Genomic DNA, 27,767 nt, shown 5'->3' with positions numbered 1-27,767 from the left:
GAAGCAGTGGCCACAGCCAAGTCTTAATCATTTAATTAACACCTTTGAAACAGCTTTTCATGTGTCTCATTCAGGCTTCAGGACAGAGGGAATGGATTGTTTGTACACACATATCAAAGACTCAAAAATTTAAAGAAATATATATATATATACTTCTAACATTTTTATGGGAATTAAAAATCAGAGGCTTTTGGTCTCTCCATTTGCACTAGATCAAGCTCTTTCACCCCAGAGGACAAAGAAGGGTTGCTTCTAGGTCCTCCCTTCTCCGTACTGTCCCACCCAGTGGGGAAATAAGCTCAGAAGACTGACTGAGGAAAAGGGGCTCGGTGACATTGACAGCAGGGAGGGAAAGAGAATTTGGGTTCCCTCCCACCTCCAGCATCTCAGAGGCTGCTACCAGGACCTGGTTCTCGGGGGTTTGGATCAGGAGCTGAGCAGAGCGATGTTTATTGACCATCTTTCCCCAACTCAACTGGGCAGGCACAATGCGTCCCTAGCAGCAGCTCATTACCCAAAGGGCAAGGGAAGAACATCGGTTGACAGCTCCAGGGAGGAAGCGGTGAGAGAGGGCCAGAGGAACCTGGGCTCTCGTACCACATCCCGTTTCTCCGCTCTTATTCTGGAATGAGGTCAAGCTCTCCTTGGTGGGAGGAAAACAGCTAATGGCAAGGTTCCTTGCCAGACTCCAGCCTGGGTCACTGGAGCCATAGGGGCCAGCGGGAAGCCAGCCTCCCTAGATAGGTGGCACAGGCTGAAAACAGGAAGATCATTAAAATTCCTGGAGGAGAGATCAGTAGCAGACACTGATGTCTGGGGGCAATCACCCAGCCTGCCCCCATGGAGCACTGAGTGCCCCCATCTATTGACAAGGGAAGAGTCTGGAATAGAATGCACCTTTGGCTTCCCATCCTTGTCACTCAGCATCAGCTCCCCCCAGTGGAACCACCTGGGCTGAAAGCAGCTGCACAGAGGACATGAACCCAGGCGAGGAAAGAAAGGCCAGAAAATGAAATCTGTAGGGCTGGGACTGGGCCCACTGCCCAAATAAGCTCTCCCCCTGCCAGACCCTCCCCTGCATCCTCTCCTCAGTACTTCTGACCAGCTGAAAGGGACACAGCCTGTGGGCTCCTGTCTGACCAGGTAGAACAAGGAACAGATGCCAGTGTCCCCTGAGATGACTCCCTATTCTGTTCTCTCCGGAGAGCCTGAGGACCCCCTCTCTGGTTCTTTGTCTCCCCACCCATTTGGGCCCTGGCAGTCTCCCACTGTTCCCTGCACGGAGCACCTAGCATTGCTGGAAGGCAGGAGGGTGGTTGGTGGTAAGTTGAGGCACAGGAAGGCTAACCCTCGCTGCACCTTTTGTGCTTTGGAATTCCACAGCCTCACTCCTAACTCCAGCCTGGGGGGAATACAATGACTTGCCCACCTCCAAGAACTCAGAAAAGGAGCAAACTGGGTGGGAGGAAGAGGATGGTCCCAGCAGAGGGCTGGCTATAACTGATGCTGCCGCCATGTAAACAGGCCCTTGGAACGCGGCTTCATGGGCCCTGGAGGATGGCCATGCAGTCTCTTCGCAAAAGTGCTTTGATTCTGGACTACAGTATGTGCATGATTTGGACATAAAAAAACACAAACTCAAGTGAGGTGTTCTGCTCCCAACTCTGGCCTCAGGGCCAGCATGGGGCACAGCCACCCGCTCCCACCAGCTACCTCCTTCAAGATGAGGCTAAGGCCAAGACTGAAGTGGCAGCCGCCAGAGGTGACTCCGTTCGGGAAAAGGCATGAGAGCTGGATGACTTGGAGGACAGGGTCAACGCCAGGCTTGCATAAATGTTGAAGGCCGTGGAGGTTAAGGCTGCAGGCATCCTCTCTGTTAGGTTAAGGGTCTGCCGTTTCCTCTCATCCTCGGAGCTGCTCAGGTCCCTGAGATTGTATTCCTGGGATGGGTCAGCAGTGCCAGGGAGGTGCCCGGTGGTTAGACCAGCTCTTTCTGTGGGTCTGTGGGGAAAAGGGAGATTCAGCAAGGGGCCTCCCCGCTTGGCTCTGGACAAAACCCAAGGCACATTCTTACCTCATCCCCCAACCTCAGTTCCTGAACATGCTAGTGGCACTGGGCTTAATACTTGACAAACATTCTGACACTATAATGTAGGCACCACTGCCCGCACTCGACAGTGAGGAGCTCAAGGCTAGGATGGGTAGATGAAATGGCAAAGTTGAAATTCAAACTTAGTCGTTCTGACTCCAAAGCCCCACACACTGGAGCTCAGTTCACCCTTCCCAGGCACCCTGAGACCTAAAGCCTTGAAGACCCAAGAGCAATGGTAGGACTTAGATGTCTAGTCCCCTCACCAGCAATGGCACCACACCCACCACTGCCCACTGTACCTGAGCCAGGCGGGCCCAGCTTCTCCTCTAGGCCCACCAGCTGCACAACACCTCCATTCTCGGCCGGCTCCCCCTTAGTCCTGCCCTCGACATGAGGGAGCCCATTGCTCGGAAGAGCAGCCAGGGGCTCAGCCCGAGGAAAGCTGGGGGATGTGGGGGAGGGTACTCCCACGGAGGGCTTGCGGGCCACAGGTGGGGGAGCCTTGGGTGGCTTCTTTGAGGCCTGGGGTGGCCGCTGCTCTGAGATGCTCCGGAGTTCAGCCACGAGATTCCGCTGGAGGTCAGCCTGGTTCTCAGGGGACACGGGCCGCTCCAACTGCAGCTTCTTCGTGCCCTTGGAGAAGATGAAGCTGGCCGTGGAGGCAGGGGACTGAGGAGACCGTGGCTCTGCCTCAGGCGGCCCATTGGGCTGGGCATTCACAAGACTCTCACTGGCAGCCAGACTGGAGGCCTTGAGTCGGACGGCAGCATGGAGCCCTGGGGAAGGGGCAGGTGCTGGGCTGGCCCGCCCCGATAGGGCCCTTCGTAGTGGCTTCTGGGGGGCTGATGGCCCCAATGCTGGGGTTGGAGCCACAGTGGGAGCACCCACAGAACGCAGTCGAACCATCTGCAGGAGGGAGGGCGTGACCAGGGGCGCACCGGCATCCTCCCTGGGAGCCCCATTGCCCTTGCTGCAGCCCGCGGGTTCCTTCCGAGGGAGCTTGGCCAGCCCTGTGACAGAACCAGCAGGGGGGGCTGGCGGAGCTGGAGAATCTAGGGTACCATGGGGCTGCCTCTGAGAAGAGACAGTCGCTGAGGGTGAATCAGCCAGGGAGTTGACAAGGGCTGGGGGTTCTGAAGGGCCTTCAGGCTCAGGGCCGGCCACAGAGAAGAAGGCCTCCTCTGGGGGCGGGAAGTCAGCCATGGACAGGTCCTGCTCCTCGGGTGCAGGCGGTGGGGGTGGGGGCCAGTTGGGGTCTTGGAGGGGCTCCTCAGTCTCTGGGGCAGATGGGGCCTCCTCAACCACCTCTAGTTTCTTAGTGGGTGGAGGGGGTGGATGATAAGATGGGGGCGGGGAGGGTGGGGGTGACGGGTCTTTGGAGGCAATAGGAGACTCCTGTGCTGGAGTCAGGGATGCCTGGGGGGCGGAAGAGGGCTCAGGACTGACATCCGTGGTAGAGACAGGCCCAGGGACCGGAGCAGGGGCGGCCGGAGCAGGGGCAGCTTGGTTAGGACCCTTGGACTTGGAGGGGGGTGGGGAGAAGGGGGCCAGCACCTTGGGGTGAGGAGGTATGACAAACCTGTCACCAAGGGTGGTCGATATCTGGGGACCAGAACGGTCTGAGGGGGCTGGGTCAGAGAAGGAGGAACACAGAGATGTGAGGGAGGAGGAGACAGAGGCCCCAGGAGATCGGAGGGAAGTGACACGCTCGGGTTTAGGGGGTTGGACCTTGCCTGGGGAAGCAGGGGCCCCCGCCAGACCCTTGGGAGGGAGGGTAGGGGTACCACTTTGGCTAGAGTATCCACTGGAGGGTGAGAGCGTCCGTTCCGGGGAGCGTGGGGGGCGGCGGGAGCCGCCTGGAGACAAGCCAGGCACCCAGCCGCCTGCCGAGCTGGACGGACAGGGTGCTGCCCCCGTCCCTTCTGGCCCACCAGTGGTGGGCGGCCGAGGCGCCTGTGGCTGCTGCTTCCGCTCTGGCTTGGGGGGCAACCCCAAGGGCCCGTCAGGGGCCGCTGAGCCCCGCTGGCGGAGTGAGTAGGTCCGGCGGGGAGGCGGTGGGGGCCGCTTCAGCTTACGCAGGGACACACTCCGGCTAGACATCTGCCCGCTGCTCCGAATGCTGACAGTGTCCGAGGCCTCGGCAGTGCTGCCCCCACTGGGAGAGCCCCTCCCGCTGCCCCCCTGAGGCGGGGGTGCCACACTACTGCTGGCTACAGAGCCCTCCGGCCGGCCCTCTGAGCCACCCTTGGAGGACAGGGTGGAGCCGTCAGACACGATGGTATCGGAGGACTGAGAGTGGCTCCAGGTGTCACTGGAGGAGGAAGGGTGGCGGCTGCGGGACTGTGGGCTGGAGACCGAGGAGAAGCGGCCGAGCGAGCGGACAGAGGCCGGGCTGGCCGAGAGCAGGCTGCAGCGGCTCAGTGTGCGCAGGCTGCAGCGGCCCAGGGCCACCACGTCCACTGTAGGCGGCAGCACAGCATGCGGGATCAGTTTCGACAAGTAGGTGGCCTGGGGCGAGATGGACATGGCCGGGCTCAGGGGCTCTAGAGGCCCCGCCCCTCCTGTCAGTCCAGGCACTGCGAGGGACATGGGCCGGGGAATCGGTGGGGGCTGAGCCCCTGTGGACCGGCCAACAAAGGTGTCATCCCGGTAGAAGCGCTGGATGTGGCGCTGCAGCATGGCCTCTGCCTTGGCCCCAGCCTCCGCCTCTGCCTCCAGCGCCTGCAGGGACACCCGGACGCCTGCTCCTGAGGCCAGACGCGTGGGGCGGCCGTCCACCGTGGGGATTCGTACAGCATCCCGTGGACCAGGAGGCCGAGGAGTCCCTGGTGCCTCACGCTCATTCCGCAGGCCTGGAACGGACAGGAAGGCCTTGGGAGTCAGCACAGGGGTTGGCCAGGGCTGCCTATCCACCACCACCGCCCCCCAAGCCAGGGCTCACCGAGTTCCTTCTGCACGTGCTGCGGCAGTCCCAGCACCGTGCTCCGCCGTTCCCGCCGCCTCCGCCCTGACTTCCCAGACGATTTGGGAAATGAGTCATGAGGTCGGAAGGTGGAGCCTGGGGGCCAGGGCAGGGGAGAGAAGCCATTAGAACAGGCCTCAGGACACTCTGCAGAGCAGTCCTTTTGTAGAAGATTAGCAAGAACTCTGTGAAAAAAGACTTCCGTAGTCAAGTAGACATGGGCAAAGCTAGTCACACAAAGTTAGATGCTTCTTTTCTGTAAGACTTCTGGAAGGCTTTAACATTTACTAGGTCAATAGTGATAATTTCCATTTAGCAAACACTAAGTGTTAGCACACTGAATACTTGGCATTCGTCCCAATAACATAAGTACTCCAGTCTGCATTGTTATAGAATATCAAACGGAAGCTCAGAGAGGTTAAGGGTTGGCCCAAGGTCACACAGGTGGGAAGTAGCAATATCAGACCCAAACCCAGGGTTCCCAACTCTCAACGGTCCCGCTTTGCAGTTAATGTGCATCACGACTCTCCAGGAGCGCGCAGGGCACTGTGTTCCCGAGTTCACTGAGTCACAGAGCCCTGAGAAACACTCGACAGGGAGGCAAGGGGCAAGCTGCAGGGGTAGGGACCCAGATGGTGCCCATCCCCCCTCCCATCCAAGAATCCCTGCTGGGGAGCAGACACCTTTGCGCTGGATCATCTCTGTGCGGATGGAGAGAGCATCCTCTGCCGTGGAGCTCTCAGCCGTGTAGGACGTGGTCTGGCTGCAGAAGGAGATGCTGTCTTCATCCGGCCCGGTCCTGGAGGACTGTGGAGGGGAAAAGGAGATCAGACCCTCGACCAGCGCAGAGGCCTGGGTGGGGCTTACAGCTGCCTCTTCAGAGCCCCCCCTTGGAACTTCTGACTCAGCTTGTCCCCAGCATCACCTAGCACTGAGCAGACAGCAGCTGGACTAGCCCCCCAGCGGTCACCTACGCTAGCCCTTCATGATACAGGAAGGAAACTGAGATCCGAAAGGGCTCAGAGACATACTTGCCAGAGGTCAGGCAGGGAGGGAAGAGCAGAGTCAGACTGAGCTGGGGGCAGGGCTCACCTGGAGGCTCTGGGTGTCTCCATGGTCCCAGCCACCCTTGTTCAACTTCTGTTTTTCTGGAAGAGACCGGAAAGGGGTGTTGGGCTAGGCCTCTCATCGTGGGAGCTGAGAGCAGCCCTGGAGGGGAGGGGGAAGTTACCTTGGTGCTGCAGGGAACGGAGCCCCTCCTGGGCCTGTGTGTGCAGCTCTTCCAGGTGAGGCGGCCGCCCACTGGGGAAGAAGACATTGTCCTGGTGCTCGTCCACCGCAGACCCTGGCCCCTGGCCGGGCCCTACACTTAGACGCTTGTCGCTCTCAGCCTTGGCTGAACCTGGTGGGATGCAAGAGGGAGAGGAGTGAGGCCCAAAGGCATCTGGGTCCTCAGGGTGCACAGGCACCAGACAAGGGCACTCACAGTGCCCAGACGGCACAGGGCCCCTGCACATACATGCAATGCCCACTTCTGCCAATCTAGGCACAACCCACCATTCTGGAGTATGTAGTCAATACACACACCGTCCCGTGAGCATATACAAACTACATCCAAGCACACATAGATCCGAAAACCCGCACCTCAGAAAGAGCCCCACAGGGCACCACACCCAAGGTACACAGGCCCAGTGTGTATGCACATAACACCCACAGGCTTCCGTATGTATACAAACAAAGCACCCAAGTATAAATACATCTGTGTACACACATTGCACACAAGGGTCCCACAGAGCACACCCAGCCCCCATGTATACATACAACACCCACAGACCCCATTCTATACATATACAAACAACACCCAAACATATACGTAACTGTGTATCCTCATGTCACTCAGGGCCACAAGACACTGAGTATACATACAGCCCATTGCAAACACACTTCTCTGATCTCCAGACCTCCATCTCTGCTCTACAGGGTGAAAGAAACAAAAACACCCTTTTCATACACACCCTGGCCCAGGTCCAGGCAGAGGAGACCATGGGACACTAGGAAGAGATGGGGGCTATCAGGAGTCATAACCAGATCACCAAGAGGCACAAACCAGGGATATGGCCTCTTGGGTCCCCTACTCACCCATGTGGCTGTCCGTTCGTGGAAGAATAAGCAGGGTAAGGGAGAAGAGGGACCCAGGCCTCTACACCCCCAGAAAAGGAAGCTCCAGCCTCTCTTGGGAGAACAGTCCTAGGCATCCCCCTCTCCTGGAGCCCTACCCCCTACAGAGGAGCCAGAGATCCGTTACAAATGATCCTGTTACAGGCCCCGCCCATTGGGAAGTTGGTCACCTAATCCTGGGAATGGGGGGGCTGTGTCAGCACTTTGCAGCTCCAGCCCCCCTTAAATAGAACCCACAGCACAAGCAAAAACGCTGGAGGGTCATGTGACCCTGGCAGCACCCTGTAGAGGGGCAGGAAAACAAGCCCTTTAAAGGGCCACGCCCAGGGATCAGGGTCTTTAATTCAAGCACCTGCAGGCTCCTCCTGCGCCAGCCCATTCTTCCAAGGTCAGCTCCTGGGAATTCACAGGAACCCTCCCAGGTCGGAGCTAGGTCTCTCACTCATCCTTTTGCCTAATCCCCATCCCGATTTTATAAATCGGGCAACAAGAGAAAAGGTCTTGCTTAAGGTCACCCAGCAAATCACAGTCAGACTAAACTCCAGGACTAAATACCAGGTTCCCAGTAGGGATTCCTGGGTCACACTCAACCTGGGGGTCCTCTAGTCCCTTTATTCCCCAAAAAAAAGTCCAATAAACTCTGGTCTCCATGTCTTAATCCAGGCCTGAAAGCCCAGCTTCTAGGACAAGGAAATGGACATAGGTCCCTCCTTCCAAAACTTCACCCCCAGACCTCCTCACAGAATCCCATTGATCATGCTCCCCAACTTCCAGCAGTACTGTTTTCCCCTCGACTCTGCTCCCCACGTTCCTTCCTCCCAGACACAGGACCAGGAGGGGATGCCCTTCCCCTGGAACGGAGGTGCTGGGATGTGCCCAGGAAAGCGTGGGTACCCTTGCAGGGAGGCTGTCTTGCCCTAGGGCTGCAGGCTTCAAGGTTAGACACCTGGATCCATCCTCCCAAACACAAGCAGAGCCCAGACAAAGACAGCAGCCCAGCGGCTGGACAAAGGCTGGACAGGGGAGCCTGGCCTCATTCCTGGCCCCATCCCCCATCGATTACCGTTTCCCAGCCTTGATTCCCCCCCACGCCCCCATCCTACATCAGGGTCTGGCAAATGGAGTTGTGGGGGAGCCCTTCTCTCCCCCCCACCCAGCCACACCCACTCACCCTTCTTCTTAAAGAGCCCGAGGAGCGCCGGGAGGTGGCGGCCCAGGAACACCACCATGACGGCGGGCGCCGCTCAGACGTCCCTACCCCGACCTCTGCAGAATGCCAGGCCACAACCCAGCACTAAGGGCTGCGGGCCGCCCGCCTGTCCGCCCAGCTGCGGAGCGCCGATCCGGGCGGAGGGGGCGGGGCTGCTCCCCAGGTCCTCCTCCCACCTGCGCCACTGGTCCCGCCCCTCTACTGACCCCGCCCCCAGTGGAAAACAGGGGCAGGAACCCTCTCAGACTCACAGGGGAACTGCGGGTCCGAGCCTGTGGGTGCTCAGCTCTGGTGGGCAGTATGACTAGGAGGGCTGACGATACTCAATCCAAGGGGCGGACCACCAACCCTGTCCCCAAGCCTTTTCCAAACAGTCAGGAGCCAAAACTAAGGCAGGGCTCCCAGCTGCCAGATGGTAGGTAGAAGAGCCACTAGACTAGGCTTGGCATGGTGCCCACCCCAGGCCCTCCTGGCTGGTGAGGGCAATTCCCCAGGGAAGGAGTTCAGAGCAGCCAGGCAGACCAGAAATGCCTGCGAGGTGACACCTGAGGGGAGGGCAAGGCCACTGATGGAGGCCCCTCAGAGGTGGGAGCCAGCCTGGGACACAGTCCTGGGAAGCCGGAGATGCCCACACACAGTGCATCACATTGCGGTGGTAACCCTCACATGGATGTTCAGCCCCACACTTTCCAAAGGACTTCCTTCCCACTTTGGTAATGTGACATCAGCAGCCCAGAGACACACTGTGAACTCTCTAAGGTCACACAGCAAAGCAGGCCTTCAGTGCAGACCTCCTGCCCCTCCAGCCCAAGATTCTTCCCATCGGCCTCCCTCTGTGACTCAGTGACTCTGCTGGATCACCAGGCAGGGAGAACAGAATTAACCAAGAAACAGCTCATAGCCCTAACTGGTTTGGCTCAGTGGCTAGAGCGTCGGCCTGTGGATTCAAGGGTCCCAGGTTCGATTCTGGTCAAGGACATGTACCTTGGTTGTGGGCACATACCCAGTAGGGAGTGTGCAGGAGGCAGCTGATCGATGTCTCTCTCTCATCGATGTTTCTGGCTCTCTATCCCCTCCCTTCCTCTCTGTAAAAAATCAATAAAATATATTTTTTTTAAAAAAAGAAAAGAAACAGCTCACACGTGAGGGCGGTAAGGGCAGCAGCACTTTGAGGGAAGTCAGGTCCAGGTTCAAATCCAGCTCCATCACACACAAGCCATGACCTCATAGAGAAACAAGGCCAATAACTCCTTATAAAATTATTGTATCCATTCATTCGATCAGCAAATATTTATTAAGCTAGTCCTGGGGGTTATACCTGGTGGAAAACTTTATTTTGTTCACCAATATAGTCCCAGGGCCTAAATTCGTGCCTGGTACATACCGTAAGCTCAATGAATATTTGATGAACTGATGAATACATGAATGAGGTAAACTAACAACATAATTTTAGATAGTGGGGACTGAGGACTGTGACAGGAAGGGGGTACCTTCAGAGGGCATCAAGGAGCGCCTCTCCAAGGAAAGACCTTTGGGACTGAGACTGAAGAAGGAGAAGGATGGAGGCGGGCACCTAAACCTGAATTACAGACATTCAGCTGTGTTGGAGAAAAGTATCGAAGCCTAGAAATTGTGACTGTGTGAAGAAAATTTCCCAGTCTGTGGCTGAACCCCTTATTCTGAGGGTGCAGTGTCCTGCCAATCTGTTTACACAAAATAAAAGATCAAGACTCAACTTAGCTTAAAAAAAAAAAAAGCAGAGAGAGAGAGAGAGAGAGAGAGAGAGAGAGAAGGAGCCAGCCAGCAAAAGTACAGAGCCCTCTAGACAGGGGCATCCATCGGCAACTATCAAGACCTTGAGGCAGGAGTGGTGGGATTCCCAGAGCAGAGGCAGGGGTGGCTGGGACATGGTGAGCCAGGGAGCGAATGGCAGGAGGTGAGAAGAGGGCAGGAGCCAGATCTGGTAGGGCCCCATAGATAGGCCTTGGCAGAGCCTGAATTTTATTCAGAGCTCCAGGACGCTGGTCAATAAAAATAAAGGCCGGTCAGTAAACATGAAGGTTAAGCTGGGTAATGACCCTGTGAAAAGAGATCCTTCCCCCCTGGCAACTCCAAAAGGTGTGGAAGAGGCAGACTGTGAGCTACAAAGTGCTGCCCACCCCTCCCCGCCCTGGCCTGAGGGCGTCCCTCTCACACAGCACCCTTCTCTCTGAGTTCCTAGGGACTTAAGGGTTCGCGTGGCTCCCATGCTTCAAGACCCTCCTGTAGCCCTTCCCCCTTTGCTGCCCCACCTCTCGGAGAGCACTCAGCAGATGGTTGAGTCCTTGCTCTCTAGAAAACAAAACTTCTGTGGAGCTGGACAGTATATATGCACAAATCACTGAAATCTAAACAATCCCCATTTTACAGATGACGAAATGGAGGCCAGAGAGGGCAAGGTAGCTTTTGCACTCAGGACAACTTGAATCCAAAAGCCATGCTCTGTCCGCTGTGTCAGCTACAAACCTATCTCCCCTCTGCAGAAGGGCTGAGGGACCCCATCACCATAAATTGGAGGTTTCTTGACCATATACTTCCCTCTTCCCTCTCTCTTGGGCCAGACCCATCCACCCCTCTTATTAGTCCCACTTGACCAGAAAAGAACAGTAGACCAACACTTGCAGGGTGATAAATTCATGCCAGGCACCATGCCAGGTATGGATCTTACTACAACATGAGTCCTTTGAGGCAGGTACTCTCCTGGTAACTGATCATGGACCTGTGAGGCTCAGAGAGCTAGGTGCCTTCCCAAGCTCTGGCTGGCTCCAAACCTGGAGCCTTTAACCATGCAGGACACGGTCATCCTCCGCTTCCTCCTAGCCAGGGAAAGCAAAGGCTGAGCTCCTACTAAGTCATGGATGAGGCACTTCAGTTCCTCAAGGTCCCAGGCCCAAGGCTGAGAGTCAGGGCCATAGCTGCAAATTCCCCAGCCAGATCCAAGGCTCTCACTCTTGATAACGCCTGGTTGCCCAGCAACACCCCTCCCTTCACCCGCCCACAGCATGGCCAGAGCCTGAGGCCTCTCTGAGCCACCCCAGACACAGGTCTACACACCTGTGGCTTGCTAGGGGAGGGGCTCAGCACCCTGAATCTCAGGTGAAGGACAGGTACCTCACAAAGAAATCCAGGCCCAGAGAGTGGGAGGACCTCTGCCAAGGGCACACTTAAAAGTCCGTGTTCTAGGACCTTCTGCTCTAGTCCAGAAGTACCGCCTAAGCCTCCCTGCACCCTCCGCCTGCTTGAAGGACGGAGGCTTCCGGGATGTGAGAAGACACCTTGCTCCTGGCCACATCCCCCTCCCCCCCCCCCCGCCCCGCCCCGCCCCCTCAACACAGGCCACACCAGGAAGCAGACATGCAAGCTCTGGAGCTCTGTTCCGGTCTACCAGCACAGGTAGGCGGGCACACACCTCCCAAATGCCCACTGGGGCCAATCCCACAGGTGGGTGCTCTCAGGACTACCTCCACAAAGCACACCGAAGCCACCCTAGTCCATGTCCTCTTCATACACGGGCTGGATGCAGGCAGACTCACACGGCCCTGCCAGCTGGCTGTGTGCATGAAGGTAGGTGTGTGCATGAAGGTAGGTGTGTGTACCCACCATTCAGGGGCTTTCCTGATCCTGGAGACAGGAAGGAATGGGGGAGGAAGGCCCAGCCCTCAAGGCCACGCGAACATTGTGCGCATGTGTACTCACTGTCCTGGCAACATCCTCCACGGGGTGAGGCCTCAACCTGCCCCATTCCAGAGCAAGGGGCGGGGGTGATGGCACACCCACAGCCAAGCAGGCCTGACTCAGGGGAGAGGAATGAGGGGGGCGGGCACAGCTGCCCAGGTGGCCTCGCTCAAGCGCTGGAACCCTCCATGGCCTGACCTTGTCCCCCTTCCAGCACCCTCCCTCCACATTCTGACGGTGCCACTGGCCAGCCCAGGAGCCAGGATTCAGGGTGTTGAGAGGCTCTAAGTCTCAACCCCTGGCTGTACAAGTGGACAGACGGAGGCCCACGGGCGGGCCTTCCCATGGGAACAGAACCCAAAGCACATGCAGATTTTGTTCTCTTAGGGGCAAGACAAAGAGAAAGGAACATAACAAAATGTTTCAGGTGGAGGCACTTTTACAATTCTCAAAACACGTTCACTTCTACAGTTTTGTACACAAGAATCCTAGAAGGTACCTGTGACATTCTCTTTTTACAAATGAGCAAGACACGGCACCAGGGAAAGTGACTCGCTCAAGGTCACCCAACCAGGAAGTGGCCCAGCTCACATTCCAACCTGGGTCTCACTCCAAAGGCCTTAGCAGTCCTAAGTCTAAGGGAGTTGGGTCGGGGCCCCAGCCTGGGTCCCTACCCAAAGAGGGGGAGCTCTGCACCCTACCTCTGCAGAAGGGGAATCCCCCTCCTTCCTTCCCTCAGTGGGAAGCCCCACCCAGCTGGGGCAGAGCTGACAGGCCGGTTCTACAGTAAATATTGGGGGGCAGGGAGTGCCCCAACAGGGAGGGAGCAATCCCATCCCACAGACGCCTAGGGGAACGGCAGCAGAGCAGGGAGGAATTAGCTACAATAATATTAATAAATGTCATAATGAGTTTCCAGGTCAGTATCTGCTCCCAACAATGATATAATAATCTCTTTGGTCCAGGAGTAATTCTGACTTTCCAAAGCCCTTTCCTTTGTTGCTTCAAGGCATGATTATCCCCATATGAATGCTGGAGAGGCCTATATTCAGCCACCATGAAGTCTGGAGAAGAAACTGCTGGGGGTCCTGAGATCTGGATTCCAGGCCGTGGACAAATGAATCCGTCTCCCTGGGCCTCAGTCTGCTCATCTGTCAACTGGGACTAACCCACTTCGCATAGTGCCTGGGAAAGTGAAAGCCATGCAACCAAGTGTACACACAAAATGTCAGTCCAGGGAGCCTCTGCCTCTCTGAGTGTGGAGTCAAGGGCCCTCTCGGGCCCCTCTGCCTTTCCACTGACAACACAAAGACAATAAATTAGAAATGATTGAGTGCCAATTAACTGACACACACAGGTCTCGCTCATCATACAGAGGCACTCCCCGGGGGTCAGTGACTTGCCCAAGGTCACAAAACCAGTAATGGCAGAGTCAGGATGTGAGCCCTCTGACCGGAAGACAAATCATGTTCTCCTGCCCCCAGAGGCCTCCTCTCCCACCCACTTCCAGACCTCTCTTGAAATCTCAAGTGGAGTTAAGGACCATTAAGATAAGGTCTGATAAGGGACACTTAACACAAGCTCCCTACCAGCTCCTCAGTGACCGAGCCCTATCTGGCAGACCTGACGCCCCTGTTTGGGAGGGAAGGGAATTGGAGCCCAGACCAGATATCCCCCTGCTCTGGGCGTCAGGAGTTCTAGGTCTGAACTCTCACTGCCCCACAGCTGCAGCATGATCCTGAGCCGGGCACTGCCCTTTGCTGGGCCTCGGTTTCTTCATCTGTGAGGCGGGAGGGTGGGAGAAATACTCTCTAAAGAGCCCGCAGTACGTACAACTCTGTTCCTAGAAGGAAGGCAGTGGTCCCTCACTCTGAGTCAGCGCCTAGGGCAGCAAGGGGGTTCAGCTTATCTCAGACCCCTCAGGCCAGAGAGGGAAGCCCAGGGCTCCCACATGCAAGTTCAGATGTACAGTTAGTCCTAAGTCTCTCCCCTCCCCTGGAAAGGAGCCGTGGGATCTACCAAAGACCCCTGGTGCCCGAGGTCCCGAGGCAGGGGCAGGGATGAAAGAATTTCAGGCACTCTGACTCCACCAAAGCCTTGGTCATTCCCTTAATCTCCTCATCTACGAGGCGGGAATGAGAAACCCTACCAAGAGGAGGTCCAAGTGGAAACCTGACAGACATTGCATTGGAAAAGGAGGGCAGTGGGAAAGGAGGAAGCTCCCTGGGCTCTCAGTTCCATTCCTCCACCAATCCCCCAAACTGTCCGGGACCAATTGCCCAGCGGTCTGGGGAAGTGAGGAGAGGGTTGGGCCGGACAATCCCAGCAGTACGGAGGCCTCTCCCCTCCATCCTCACTCTCCCTCTTCTCCTTGGTCCAAGGGCCTTTGATCCATGGAAGGAACCCTTCCTGGATTCTCAGTTTTCCCTCCCACTTTCCACCTGCCCCCCTCTGAGCCCTAAGGGCGTCCATGTTTAGTCCTTAACCTCCTCTCCTCCCTTCCAGAGCTTTCTCCACTTGTGTTCTCTGAAGTCCAAATGCCCCAGGACCTCAGGCTTTCTTTACCCGGAGGACGAGCAGACCCCTCGATCCTAAGAGGTAACCCATCTATCTCAAACCAGATTAAGGGTACAGGCTTTGGGATCTGACAGGCTGGGGTTTGAATCAGGATCCAGCTACCTCCCTGCTAAGGGGCTTGAGCAACTGACGTCACTTCTCTGAGCTCCATCTTCCTCATCTGTAAAATGGGGAGAATAGTAACTTCTAGCGTGTAAGACTGCTGGCAGACAGGTGAATTGATATAAAGAGTTTAGCACTGGGCCTCATTTTCACCTCTGCGTTATCTGTTACCATCCTCCCACCAAGCAGCATCAAGCACAGAGCCTCCACAGCCCTCTCTGGCCCTCACTCCCAATATCTGATTAATCCCAGGTCCCAGCACTTCTGTCACCTCCTCCACCGTGTCTCTGCAGCTGCCACTGCCCTCTCCTCCCACAGCCCCCACCCTTCCCTCACCCTCACCTCATCACCTCTCCCCTGGATTACTGCAACAGCCTCCTGACTTCTCGGAGCTTCCACTCTCCCCACCCCACCCGCCAACCTGTCCTGCCTTGCACCTGCCCGCACCCAGAGCCATCTTCCTAACACACCCCTTTCACAGGCTCCTCCCTGGCTCACACACCTTCCCCGGCTCCCTCTGGCCCTTCGGCTCCAGCCCTCTCTGCTTGCCTTCCCTTCTTTCCCTCATCCTCTCTCAGACTGACCAAATGATCAGTACTCAAGTCCCAGTTCCATACCTGGGCCTGGGACAGTAGAGGCTGAGGCTAGGGAGGCCTTGGAATCCTCAACACAAGTAAAACCAAAGGGCTCAAGTTTGCATTCACAACAGAACTCCTCCCAGGCAAGAGCCTCAACCACTTTTTCTCTCCAACCTCCATGCTCAGTCTCAACTCCATGCCTTTGTTCACGACCGTACCCCAGAGATGAAATGTATCTCTCATTTAATCAACAATTCAGGACTAACTCCAACCTTGCAGTTACTTCCAAGACCAAATTAAGACCATCTCCCTAGTTTCTAAAATTGACCCCAACCCAAAAGCCTTTTTAACATATGACCTAGAGCAGTGGTCGGCAAACTCATTAGTCAACAGAGCGGCACACCGCGGCTCGAGAGCCGCATGTGGCTCACGAGCCGCAGTTTGCCGACCACTGACCTAGAGTATGTCCCAGCCTCCACACTTACTTCTGTGTGGCCTTGACATTGCATTTGTTTTGTACACCTTGAAGCCTGGCTGGCTTTTGAGCTGCAGCGGGAACTCAGAGAGCACAAGGGCTGCTAAAAGCCCCCGGCCTCTTCCTTCAGGGCCAGCGGGCAGGAGACTGTAAACAGTCCTCCTAATCTCTCTCCCCCCACCAATGGTCACAAGGCTGGACCCACAGTTGGTTCTCAGGAAACCGTCCGTTTAGAGTGGCCATGGAGGGCAGATAAAGAGCCCCAGCCCAGCCCCACCCCCTCGATGCAGATCTCAGAGGAGAGGCAGGTGGGCAGAGCCTGGCTTTCAGCATTGCTAGGACAGGGAGTCTATTGGAAAGTCCTGGAGTCTCTCATCAACACACCTTCTGGGGAATCCTTAGAGAGCCTACCAGGACTTAACCCTTTTCCTACTGTTATTTTGATTATCAGGATTAATCTTCAAACCACAGCCAGCAAATGAACTCGGATAAGCCCACCCTCTCTAAACCTCAGTCTCTTTAACCATGAAATGGCTAACCACACTGTAAGGGTCCCAAGGAGTCACCTAAGCTAAGCCCCCTAATTTCAAAGAAAGAAATTGAGTCAGGTAGTTCCAGAGAAGTGCAAGCAATCTGCTCAAGGTCACGGGAGCCCATACCAGAGCCACATTGAGAACCCAGACCCCCCAATTCCCCGCCCAAAGGAATGAGATCATCTCATTCAGAATTTTCTAGGAATGTGGGCCATCCTGGGAAGCCATGGGTGGATTCTCCCACCACAGCAAAGGGGGGAGGGGGGGGCCCACCCCATCTCTTCCGTGATCCTCTCACTTCCAAAGACCAGCTGATACCTACCTCTGTTGGAGACCCTTTATCATCCTGGGGGGAGGGGGAGAGGGTTGAATTCCACCCCAGCCCCTTCTCTGGATTCACCAAGTGGGGGAACTAGGTACCCTCGACAGTCCCTCCTCCAGCACCCCTTGGGATTCTGAGGGATACCCTGAACTGCCGCACCCGCTGGGGGAAACCAGGAATCCCCTCTCCCAGCTCTGGGGTGGGAAGCCTTCCCCATTCTTCCCTCCTCCCCCCACTTGGAGGCTGGAATGTGACCCGCGGAGGGATCCCGCAGCACGCCGGGAAAGGCTGTGTTCCAGCTGGGTGGCTGCACTGAAAGGGGGAGATGCGGCAGCGACCACAGGGACCGCGGGGGGGACGGAGGGGGGGGGGGCGCGGGGCCTGGGAGGCTGCGGCGGAGCGAGTGGGGGTGGGGAGGGAGCCCAGAGAACCAGAACCAGAACCAGTCTGACTCCCGATCGCGCCAGATGGAGGTGGCCCCGAGCCTCCAGCCCCTGGTTTCCTGCTTCTCCCCTTCACCTTTGTCTCCCCTCCCTCCTGCAAACTTTCAGCCCGTTGGGGGCTAATGCCTGAGAAACAAGTGTTCGTGTGTGTGTGTGTGTGTGTGTGTGTGTACATTCCTTAGGGTCTGTCTTTAACCCTGAGTGTGAGTCTGGTTGGTTGTGCAGTTCTGAACCTGTGGGTACATCTGTGTACCTAACACGTTGGACAACTGTACCTACATGACTAATGTGTGTGTACGCCTGTGTGTCTGAATCTGTGATGTGATGTAGTTCGTGTGACTGTGTAAATCATATGCATAGATATATGTGTCTGTGTCTCAGGATCTGTGCGTCCTACAGCGATGGTGTGGGTGTAGATGTGTATGTGATTTTGGGTCTGTATGTCCATACATCTGTTGTGTGTGACTGTAAATTGTGAACATGTACATGTGCCTGCCCGTCGGTATTACATGTGTCTGTGTGTGCATGTGAGGAGTCGGGTCTATGCGGGGAATACCCGTCCCCACACTCACACGCGCCGAGCCCCGGGAGGGGGCAGCAGCGGTGGCGGCTGCTGCGGCAGGGAGACCCTCCTCCCCGCCTGCCCCGCCCCCACCCCAGCCCCTACCTGCGGGCCGCTTCCCCGACCGCCCGAACCGCCAGAAGCTGCGGGCCCGGGGGCCGCTGGGGGCCTTCCTCTTGTGGTGTGAGTTGCCCATGGCGGGCGCAGGAGCCGGCGCGGGAACCCAAGCACAGCCCAACCAGCCGGGCCACCGGGCCCGCAGCCCCGGGAGGCAGGCAGAGACTCGCGGGCGGCCACCGCAGGCGCCCCCAGCCCCAGCTCGGCCACGCCCCCGGGCTCTGCGGCCAATGGCCGGGCCAGGGGCGGGCAGGCGGAGGGGTGGGGCCTGGCTCGCGTCCCATAGGCTCCGCCCCCAGGACCTGGGAGACCAGCTGAGCCGCCCCGCCCTGAATGCTCCCCGGAAAGGCAGGGCCTGTGCAGGTGAGGCAAGCAGGTAGCTCGCTCTCCCGGCCCAGGGGCCGCCAATCTGAGGACTGCGGTGGAATGGAGATAACCGGGCACCAGGATCCAGACCGGCGGGTTCTGGAGCCCTCCTGCTGCTAAGGCCCACTAAACACTACACTGTGAGTGTCACGTGTCTGTGTGTGTATCTCCTGCCTCTGTGCCTGCGGTACAAACGGATCAATCTGACCGTATTTCTGTAATAATGGTGTTCCAAATAATAGTAGTACCCTTTTATGTAGTGTGTACAGGCACTGTGTAACCGCTTTCATGCATTACTTCCTTCATCCACAAAACAATTGTCTAAGGTAGGTGCTTTTATCATCCCCATTTTACAGATGGGGAAATTGAAGTTCCATGAAGTCAACTGACTAGTCCAAAGTTAAACAGCATTAAACTACAGAGCTAGGATTCAAATCCGAACTGACTCCAATGCCCACTGCTCCGTGCTACCACTCCTCCCGTTTATCTATGCCCCTGTATGACCTGGAAGAAGGGCATGTAATTGGGCATTTGTAACTGTGCTTGAATGTGGCTATCTAGTTGTGTACCTGTGTATACATCTGTGACCCTGAATATATGGTTTCCTCTTTATGTAATCGTCTGTGTGTAACTGTGTGCCTATATCTATATCATTTTGTCTGTTTTCAAATGTCTGGATGTGTATTTTTGTGTATCTGCCTATGTAACTGTGACTCTCTCGCTCAAGGTGGCTTGGATATCACTGGTTTTATGCATTTGAGTAGGTAACAACCTGCCTGTGTGCATGTAAGTGTAAATTTGTTTATCTACAAATTGTGTAATTGCATGTGCTTTTGTGTATAGGTATGATTGTACAATTCTGTTTATTGAACATATGCCCAGATCTACATTGGTGTGTGTAAATTTAAGTAATGGAGAGTATAGGAGATAGACATACATAAAACCAACCATGTCTGTGCATCTGTGGAGATGTGTGCCCCTCATGCATCTCCCTTTATACAAGTCCTTATTTTTCAACTCCAGGCCAAACCTCACCTCTTCGGAAAGCCTTCCTGGCTGCCAGGCTGCCCCCGTCTCTGTGTCCTCATGAGCACCCTTGTGCCCAGGGACCTTCGCAGAGCCCCACAGCCTGGGAAATTACTCTCCTTTACTATCACTCTGCTCTGTCTCTCCAACTAGGGGCAGCGTGGTGTAGCAGAGAGAATGCTGGGCTGGGAGTCCAGAGCCCTCAGTTCTAATCCCTACATGGCTCATCCTTTCTGCCACCTAGGCAAACCCCTCCACTACACCATGCTGCCTCTTAGGCCCCGTGGCTCCAGAACACCCTGTCTCTGCAAAATGGGAGAGTCAAAGCTGTTCTCCCCCACTCTCTGAAGCCCATCTCTTGCTAAGAGTCTGAGGCTGCCAACAGTGCAGTCTCTGAGGGGCTGTATTTTATTCCTCCATCCAGAAAATACTCATTGAGCACACACTATATACCAAGCTGTATACACAAGGCTCCCTGCTTTATACAGAGAAGAGGGTCCTAGTGTCAGAGATCTCCTAGCCCAATTCCATTAATGGGGAAACAGAGGCCCATAAGGGGAAAGGTGGTGTAGGGGAGCAGAAAGAACACTTAAGGGTAACGTACAAGCCCTAACCGGTTTGGCTCAGTGGATAGAGCGTCGGCCTGCGGACTGAAGGGTCCCAGGTTCCATTCCAGTCAAGGGCATGTACCTTGGTTGCAGGCACATCCCCAGTAGGAGGTGTGCAGGAGGCAGCTGATCGATGTTTCTCTCTCATCGATGTCTCTGGCTCTCTATCCCTCTCCCTTCCTCTCTGTAAAAAATCAATAAAATATATATTTTTTAAAAAGGGCAACGTACAAATCCCTCAGCATGAACTGAGGACAGGAGGCCATGCAGGAGCTGCCCCTGCCCACCAGTTCACCCTCATCTCCAACCACACCCCTCTCACTTCAGAATTTCAGCTGCACAAAACTGCTTGCCACTCCCCAGTACACACCTCCGGACCTTCACACATACTCCTTCCTCTTCCACCTTTGCCTGGGAGATCCCTTGTTATCCTTAAGGCCCACTCCATAGTTTACTCCTCCATGAAGCTTTCCTTGCATGCCCTACTCCCACAGGCATCAGTGCTGCTGCCGACATAGACCTGATCACAGCTCAGGACACCCCAGCAGCTGTCTCAACCAGAAAACAAATTTCTCAAGGGCAGTGATGGTCTCATTTCTCTTAGTAGCCCCAGGCCCAGTCGACACAGTTGGGTATGCCATACATGCTGAACAGAAACTGGGGGAGGTGCAGATGGTTGGGCTTGCATACTGGTGGAGGTGGTGATGATGGCGCTTAAGTACTGGTGGAGGGAAGAGCCCAGGGCACTCTCCCAGTCTTACATACTGTTGCTACAACGGCTGTGCTTGCGCCAGGATCCTAGAGGAAGAATACTGCCATAGCCATGAGCTTGGGAGAGCTTGGGGTAGGGCTGGTGGCAGAAGTAGGTAGTACGGAAGGCAAATGCACCAGAACTCCTGGGAACACAACACTGAGCCCGAGTGCCTCATGACCCTCTTGGCAAATGGTGGTGAAGGCCTCACCTGGCTAAAGGCTTGGAGGAGAGGGTGTCCTAAGCACCCAGGAAGCCCTACTTGGAGCAGACCCCACCAGTAGCCTCCTGGGAATCATGCATTTTTGCCAGAAGACTTGATGTTTAAACCCTTTGCAAGTGATTTTTCAACCTTTTTCATCTCATGGCACACATCAACTAATTACTAAAATTCTACAGCACACCATGCCAAGCACAGAGCCGGGCACCCTGTGAGTGGAGCGGACAGCCTTTGATGAACCGGTCCCCGAGGACAGTGAACAGAAGTGGAATGTGATAATTGGGGAGGTGGACAGAGATGTCCCCCTCCTGCCCAAGGAATGGTTCCACCTGCTTCCTTCCCCAAGTCAGCCCAAGGGCTAGAGGTGGCCATGGGGTCTGTATGGAAGGTAGAGGTGTGTGTACCTGCTCTCCCCACCCACCACGTTCACTGTGGCCCACATAATAGACAATGCCTCTTCTCATTAGTTTCAGCGGCATGTGACAGGCCAGGAGCAGCTGAGACGGCTCTCAGGGTTTGGGGAGAGGGGGATTTCCAAGGGGCAGGTGGTGAGGGAAGGCTCCCTCTCAGCCCTCTGCTGAAAACAGAGTGTAGATTTTTCTGGCCACAGGATTAGCCACCCCAGTTCAGCAAACCTTGCTGGCCATCCAGCTTAAGGGGCCAGAGGAAGAGAATAGTGGGGGGAGGGGCCCCTGCCGGAGGGGATTTCCAGGAGAATGCTGGGATGTGTGCTGTGGATGCAGATTCAGGGCCTCCACAAGGAGGGAGAGGTAGCTGAAACCAGAAGGTACCAGAAGGTGTCGGAGGTAGGGGTGGGGATGGCAGCCTTCTTAGCCTCAGCTTCCTGCTCATCTCATTCCACCCCTGCTAGAGGCACCTCCCTGGGATGGGATTTTCCATTTGAAGTCTGAGCAGGAGTGGGAAGGCTGACAGGTGTGGGCTCCTGTTCCTCCTTTGGGCCTCGGCTGCCCACCTCCATGTGCTAAGAGGGCTCCCTGTGACATCTCACGCCATCAATTCTGAGCGTCTAGGATCCAGAGATGCCCATAAACTGGGGTCCCATATCAGGTCACCCACCTATCACCCAAAGCCACTTAGTGCCAGGCCCTGTGCTAAGCAGAGGGAAAAGACAGTCAACCCGGTTCCTGCCCTCAGGGTGTATAGAACAGTGAGGTATGGTGGTTTCTGGACCCCATAGGACCCAGGCAGTCAGCCGGTCCCAGTCCCCAGCAGGTGCCTTGCCTGATTCCAGCGCTGCAAATCCCTCCACCCCAGCTTCTCCTCATCCTTCGATTTTAGTTCATGTGTCACCTCCTCAGAGAAGCCATCTCTGGTTTCTCTCTGAGACCTTTATGCTCCTCCTTTTGTCACATTTTTTTACCCTTAATTGCCTCCTTGACCCAGGTTCCTGCTCCTCTCAAATTGTGAGGACGGGGACCTTGTCTCTCATTCATCCCAAGACAGTGGCACACAGTAGGTACTTATACGTAATATTAAATAGTTAATAAGTATTTGTGAAGTACACCGGTGAGGCTCCTTCTCCCATCTGGACCCAAGACGGACAATGCCCTTCCCTTCACAGGGGCCTGGAGGAGATGAACCCAGACTCCTCTAGGGAAGTCACTCCCCCAGTGGATGATACACAGGCCCCTTCCTCAACAGGGAGACGTGGCATTATTACACTGCACGCTCCGCATCCACCTTTCAACGGCATCCAAGCCACTGGGTCCCCAGGACTTGTCCATGACCAAAGGTAGGCTCTCAGACCCCCATACCCCCAGCACCTACCAGCTTGCTCCTTCAGCCCATCATCAAACTCACAGAATTCTAGAACTAGAAAGGATCTCAGAGGCTATAAAACCCTAACTTTCTCAAGACAGGACATGTCTGGACTAGAGCAAGGCGGGACTTACCCCAGGTCATACAGCAGAGCAGAATTCAACCTCAGGGATCTCTCCACAACCCCACACCCAGGGCAGTTCTCCCTGAATGAGCGGCCAACGGGCCTCGGTTGAGTCTGCTGCGCCTGGCAGGATGGCTCCGGAATTCTCACTATCAGTACAGAAGCCCTGCACACTCCCACCCCCAGCCACTGCCCATTCCCCAACAGAAACCTTCAGGAGGGCGACAAATTCCTTTCCCCAAAGCTGGTCCTATCCAAGACTCTACAATGACTCTGCAACTCCTCTGCAGTCAGACACACATCCAGCCTCATATTGCTTTGTTAGGCGAGTGTGGCATCTGGTAGCAGACCGCGTGCTTCTGTCACGGCCGTGCTGTGAACATCACTCCCATACAGGTGCCCCGGCCTGTCCTGGCCCAGATATTCACTTTACCCTGAACAATGCGTAACACTCTCTAGCCAAGAATATATGTGTCTTTTCAAATGAATGAGGCCAAGTGACCTTGATCAACATACTTTTCCCCTCCGGGCCTATTTCCTCACCTATAAATGGTGATAAATGCCTATCTCCCAGGCTGTTTTGAGGACAGGGAAAACATTCATGAAAATGCCTGGCCAGGGTCTGGCACATAGAACCTTCATGTGACTTCTCTTCAAATCAGCCAGCACCCTGCCCTTCCACACCCTGCTCGCCTCCTCCAGAAAGCCTCCCCTGATTAATGGGCTCCCGTCCAGGCATCTGGCCCAGAAACACTTCCTCCCCACATTTGTCTCGAGATCAGATGACACTTCTGGAAAATATGGATTCATGTTTGTTTACCTTTTCTTACGCCTGCATCCCGGACAAAGGTAAGACTCTGCTTCTGCGGATCCCCCCTCAATAATCCTCAGCACCACGGGTATGTGAGGTGTAACCTAGTGAGTTAGCTGCTTTCCAAACACGGATCAGGATGATCTTAGCTAATGCCACGTCCTCAGCATCACAACCACAGAAACCTGCCACTGTCTGGACCATGCTGCACAGTTCACAAAGCACTTGCATGTCTGTTACCTAGTTGCATCCTTGAAACAGTGCTGTAAAGCCAGGATTTATTACCTCTATTTTACAGATAAGGAAACTGAGGCTTGCAGGGGTAGTTAATAACCTGCCTGTGTCTCCCAGTCTCATGGCCCGAGGGGGGGCAGACCAAAAGGCAGCAGAGTTGTCCAAATAGGCCTCAGAGCTCATTCCCTCCAGACTGTGTCCTAGATCAGCGGTCGCCAACGGGTGGTCCGCAGACCACTGGTGGTCCGTGAGGTCCGAAAGGTTGGTGACCGCTGTCCTAGATCACAGGTGATTAAACTTATAAACACTATAATAGCAATCCCTTGCATTTTTATGGTGACTTCACTTTTATATAATCTTCATATCGTCTCTTGTGAGAATCTTGGAGAGACAGAAAGGTCACAGACCCATCAAGGCAATGTCCCCTCTCTTTCCTGTGACAGCAATGGAATCGGTGAGGCCATAGAGAAGTTGCTTGTCACGGGACTTGCTAGCAGCTGAGCCAGAATTGGAACTCTCATTTCCTGACTCTGATACTCTTTCCACTCCATCAAGTTCCCTCACTTCTCGTTGGGCCTTTCCCCATCTGTGGAATGGGTTGGGTGAGAAGATCTTTAAGCCTTAACCACTGGTCCATGTCCTTGGGAGTGTTATGAAAACAGTACCAGTTTGGGAGACAGATGATTTGAGTTCAAATCCCAGTTTAGGCCAGCAATTTTCAGCCTTGTTCATCTCACGGCACACAAACTAATTACTAAAATTCTGCGGCACACCAAAAAGTATATTATATGTTTTGCTGATCGGACAAAACATTAAGTATAATTCTGACTCATTCACATGGGACAACTATTGGGTTGGCTGTTTTTGTGTGTGTGTGTTTTTAATATTTCTATTGATTTTTAAAGAGAGAGCAAGGAGAGGGAGAAAGAAAGAAACACTGATGTGAGAGCCATGCCCCCCCACCACCACCACCACCACCAAGGAGCTTGCAACTCAGGCACCTGCCCCAGGACTCCACCATGAATAGAACCCCACCCCCCACCTCTCCAACTGACCAGGAGACCAGGAGTAGAACCAGCAACCTGTCTGTGCACAGGACAACACCCAACCAACCCCAATGGAGCCAAGCCGGCCAGGGCTGTTGCCATTTTTTTATTTGACAGTCTAAGGCCGTGGTCGGCAAACTGCGGCTCGCGAGCCACATGAGGCTCTTTGGCCCCTTGAGTGTGGCTCTTCCACAAAATACCACGGCCTGGGTGAGTCTATTTTGAAGAAGTGGCGTTAGAAGAAGTTTAAGTTTAAAAAATTTGGCTCTCGAAAGAAATTTCAATCGTTGTACTGTTGATATTTGGCTCTGTTGACTAATGAGTTTGCCGACCACGAGTCTAAGGGGAAAGAGGTCAGTCCCCTGACTACACAGTCAGGTATTGTTGCATGTTTTAAAAAATGCTTGCGTCACACCCGTTGAAAATCACTGGTTCAAGCAAATCACTCACTCACTGTCCCTGAGCCTCAACTTTTTTCATCTGCAAATGGGTTCAAATGAGATCATGGATATAGGCCTCCTGGCACCCTCAGAATAATCAATAAATGTCAGGTTTCCTCTCTTTTCTTTAGAAATTTGTGCAGGCCAGTGAGGGGAGTAAGGAGATTCTGGAAGACAGGTGCTCAAAATCCTACTCCAAACTCAGTCTGTCCATTTTATAGCAGAGGACTCAGATTAAGGGAGCCTAGACCTGCATCTCTGGGTCCTTGGTTGAAAGAATGTGATAAGGGAGATAATGTCCTTCCCAGCAAAAGCCAAGCTCCCAGGAATTTTCTGTGTATCCCTCCTCCTCATCTCCTTTTGGATATTTCCCCCCAGAAAGAGTTAAGCCTTCTTTGGGTTTGCCCTTCCGGACCTGCAGTGCCAGTGGAGATTAGAGAGATCAGATTTATTTCTCTTAATAAACAGAAAAGGAGGAGAGCCAGGCAGGTGACAAGGAAACAATTGGAATAATAGGAGGCTGGAGCAAAAAGGAGCAGGACTCCTTCCAGTTGTACCTGGGGCCACCCCCAGACCTGCGCACACAACAGCCTGGGGCAGGGGAGGTGTTTCCTGCACGTGGGCTCAAATCAGGCTGACCTGCTGCCAAGGAAAGTCCAGTGCTACCTGATGCCAAAACACAAGGCAGGGGGAGGCCTGGCCTCTGACCCAATGACCTCTAACCCAGGCTGTTGGAGGAGGGACCTACAGGTCAGCTTTTCCAGCTTTTGCCTCTAGGCTGGTCTCCCTGAAAAGGGCCCACCACTAGCCTCCCATCTCCAATCCTGATAGTCTGACCACAATCCATCCTGTTGCACTTCTGATCCACGACTCTTGAGTGAGACAGGGATGACTTCGGATGGAATCCCAGGGGGGCAGCCCTGGGACAAACCCCAGGTACTGTTGAGACTGCAGAGCACTTGGAAACACCCCTACACACACACACACACACACACACACACACACACACACACACACACCAAACCCTTCCTCAGAACCCAGCCCAGCCATCCTAGCCCCAGCACCCTGACTTCTATTCGTGGCTGGGCTGCAGGGGAGCAGGGCCCTCATCCAAAAGGAAGATCAGGCCGGATGCAAGCACACAAGAGGCTTTTCACCCTCTTCCTGATCCCGAACGTGTCCTTTAGTTCTCCTCCAGAGGAGATGGTTAAAGGACACGGGGAGAGTAAACACCGGCAACATGGGATGGGCCACACGCACCGCCATTTCCTCACCTCCGGGCGCAGCGGCCACATCGAGGTGAAGGTAGACTTCCCAGCATGGCCAGCCCCAAGGGAGCCCCACCCTCTTACAGGGACTCCTGTCCTCTCCCTCACACGAGGGACAAATGGGGGAAGAACCAAGCAAGTGGACAACAGAAAAGTGACCCCCGCTGGGATGGGTCAGGCCAGAGGGAGCCCAGAGGCAGGAATTGGTTGATGCAGTTTAAGTCCCCACCCAGCCCAGGTGCAGCCTCTCGGGGAACCTGGGCCACAGTCTCCCCCATCTGTAAGAACACATCCAACAGCTCACCACCCGGAAGGTCAATGTTTGTGGTTTGGCACAGGGGAGTGGTGAGAGGGCCCAGGTGGGAAAAGCTAACACTGTTGGCTTTTAAGAACCTAAATAAAGCATATGCTCCGTGATGGGTCCTTTGTGGGGCTGGGAACCCAGGCCCACCGAGCCCGCTGAAGCACTTTTTGAGTGCAGTTGATGTTCCAGACCCAGAGGGACCCCCCCCCAAAGCCCCAGGGCCACTCGCCTCTCCTATTGGCCCCAGGCCAGCGTCAATCTCTGACCCCCTGACTCAGCAGAGGGCAGGACCTGGGCGAGCCTGGGGGATGGGGGGTTGCCTCATCCCCATGAGCTGGACTGCCTGCCCTTCGTGTTAAGCCAGGGATCCCCGCCCTCGCAGAGGGTCCTCCCCGCGGCCCCCTAAAGTGGGGCAAGGCTGAGGACGGGAAATGCTGCGGGCGGCACAGGATGGGGCTGCTTGGGCTGCGCCCTGGGCCCTCCCGGCCCCAGCATCAGCGCCTCGGGGCTCACCCGCCTCCAGCAGCCGCGGACCCCCCGGCGGAGACACCCCGGCTGCCACCTGGGCGCTGGCCGGCGCCCAGCCCAGGTGCCCGGCGCCTTACCTCGGCCTTTGCCCTTGGCCCTCCTGGCCTTGTCGTCCGCCTTCTTGGCCCGGGGGGCGGCCGGCTCGGCGCTCTCGGCCCCCGCCGCCTTCTTCTTGCGCCGCTTGCCCCGCAGCCAGTTGAAGGCGCGGCGGAGGCCGGAGCGGGACTTCTTCCTGCGCGGGGGGCTGCCGGGGCCCCCCGGCTCCTCGGCCGCAGGTGCGGCGGGGGGCGCGCGGGCCGCCATGCGCGGCGAGCGGACCTGGCGGCGGGGTCAGGCCCCCTGCGGCCGGGCGCCCATGCGCGGGGCGGGCGGGCGGGCGGGCGGCTGCCGCGGGAGA

The 27,767-nt window shown here is 55.6% G+C and overlaps 1 protein-coding gene across 3 annotated transcripts; it reads right to left on the bottom strand.

Moving 5' to 3' along the window:
- Positions 1–11: 11 nt before the first annotated feature.
- Positions 12–27,767, bottom strand: KIAA1522 (KIAA1522 ortholog). 3 transcript variants are annotated; one of them, XM_054721016.1, is made up of 7 exons: positions 27,448–27,767; positions 6,286–6,456; positions 6,147–6,202; positions 5,738–5,861; positions 5,034–5,150; positions 2,392–4,944; positions 12–2,001 (listed from the first exon to the last, which is right to left on the bottom strand). In XM_054721016.1, exons 1-7 carry the CDS (start codon positions 27,671–27,673, stop codon positions 1,979–1,981), a joined length of 3,270 nt encoding a protein of 1,089 aa, XP_054576991.1. In that variant the 5' UTR covers positions 27,674–27,767; the 3' UTR covers positions 12–1,978. The 3 variants fall into 3 exon arrangements, with proteins under 3 accessions (XP_054576991.1, XP_054576992.1, XP_027989097.2); XM_054721017.1 differs by lacking the exon at positions 27,448–27,767 and adding an exon at positions 17,854–18,011; XM_028133296.2 differs by lacking the exon at positions 27,448–27,767 and adding an exon at positions 8,404–8,521.

The sequence above is a fragment of the Eptesicus fuscus genome, chromosome 9 (assembly GCF_027574615.1).
Source record: "Eptesicus fuscus isolate TK198812 chromosome 9, DD_ASM_mEF_20220401, whole genome shotgun sequence".
NCBI classification, from domain to species: domain Eukaryota; kingdom Metazoa; phylum Chordata; class Mammalia; order Chiroptera; family Vespertilionidae; genus Eptesicus; species Eptesicus fuscus.
The sequence above is the reverse complement of the archived record's forward strand: the minus strand, read 5'-3'. Positions and strand labels throughout refer to the sequence as shown.

Excerpts from the sequence above, each read along its gene's own strand:
- KIAA1522 (XM_054721016.1), bottom strand. The coding sequence starts at position 27,673 with ATGGCGGCCCGCGCGCCCCCCGCCGCACCTGCGGCCGAGGAGCCGGGG. Across the intron at positions 6,457-27,447 it reads GGCCAAGGGCAAAGGCCGAG|GTTCAGCCAAGGCTGAGAGC; the intron begins GTAAGGCGCCGG and ends GCATCCCACCAG. Across the intron at positions 6,203-6,285 it reads CCGTTCCCTGCAGCACCAAG|AAAAACAGAAGTTGAACAAG; the intron begins GTAACTTCCCCC and ends GGTCTCTTCCAG.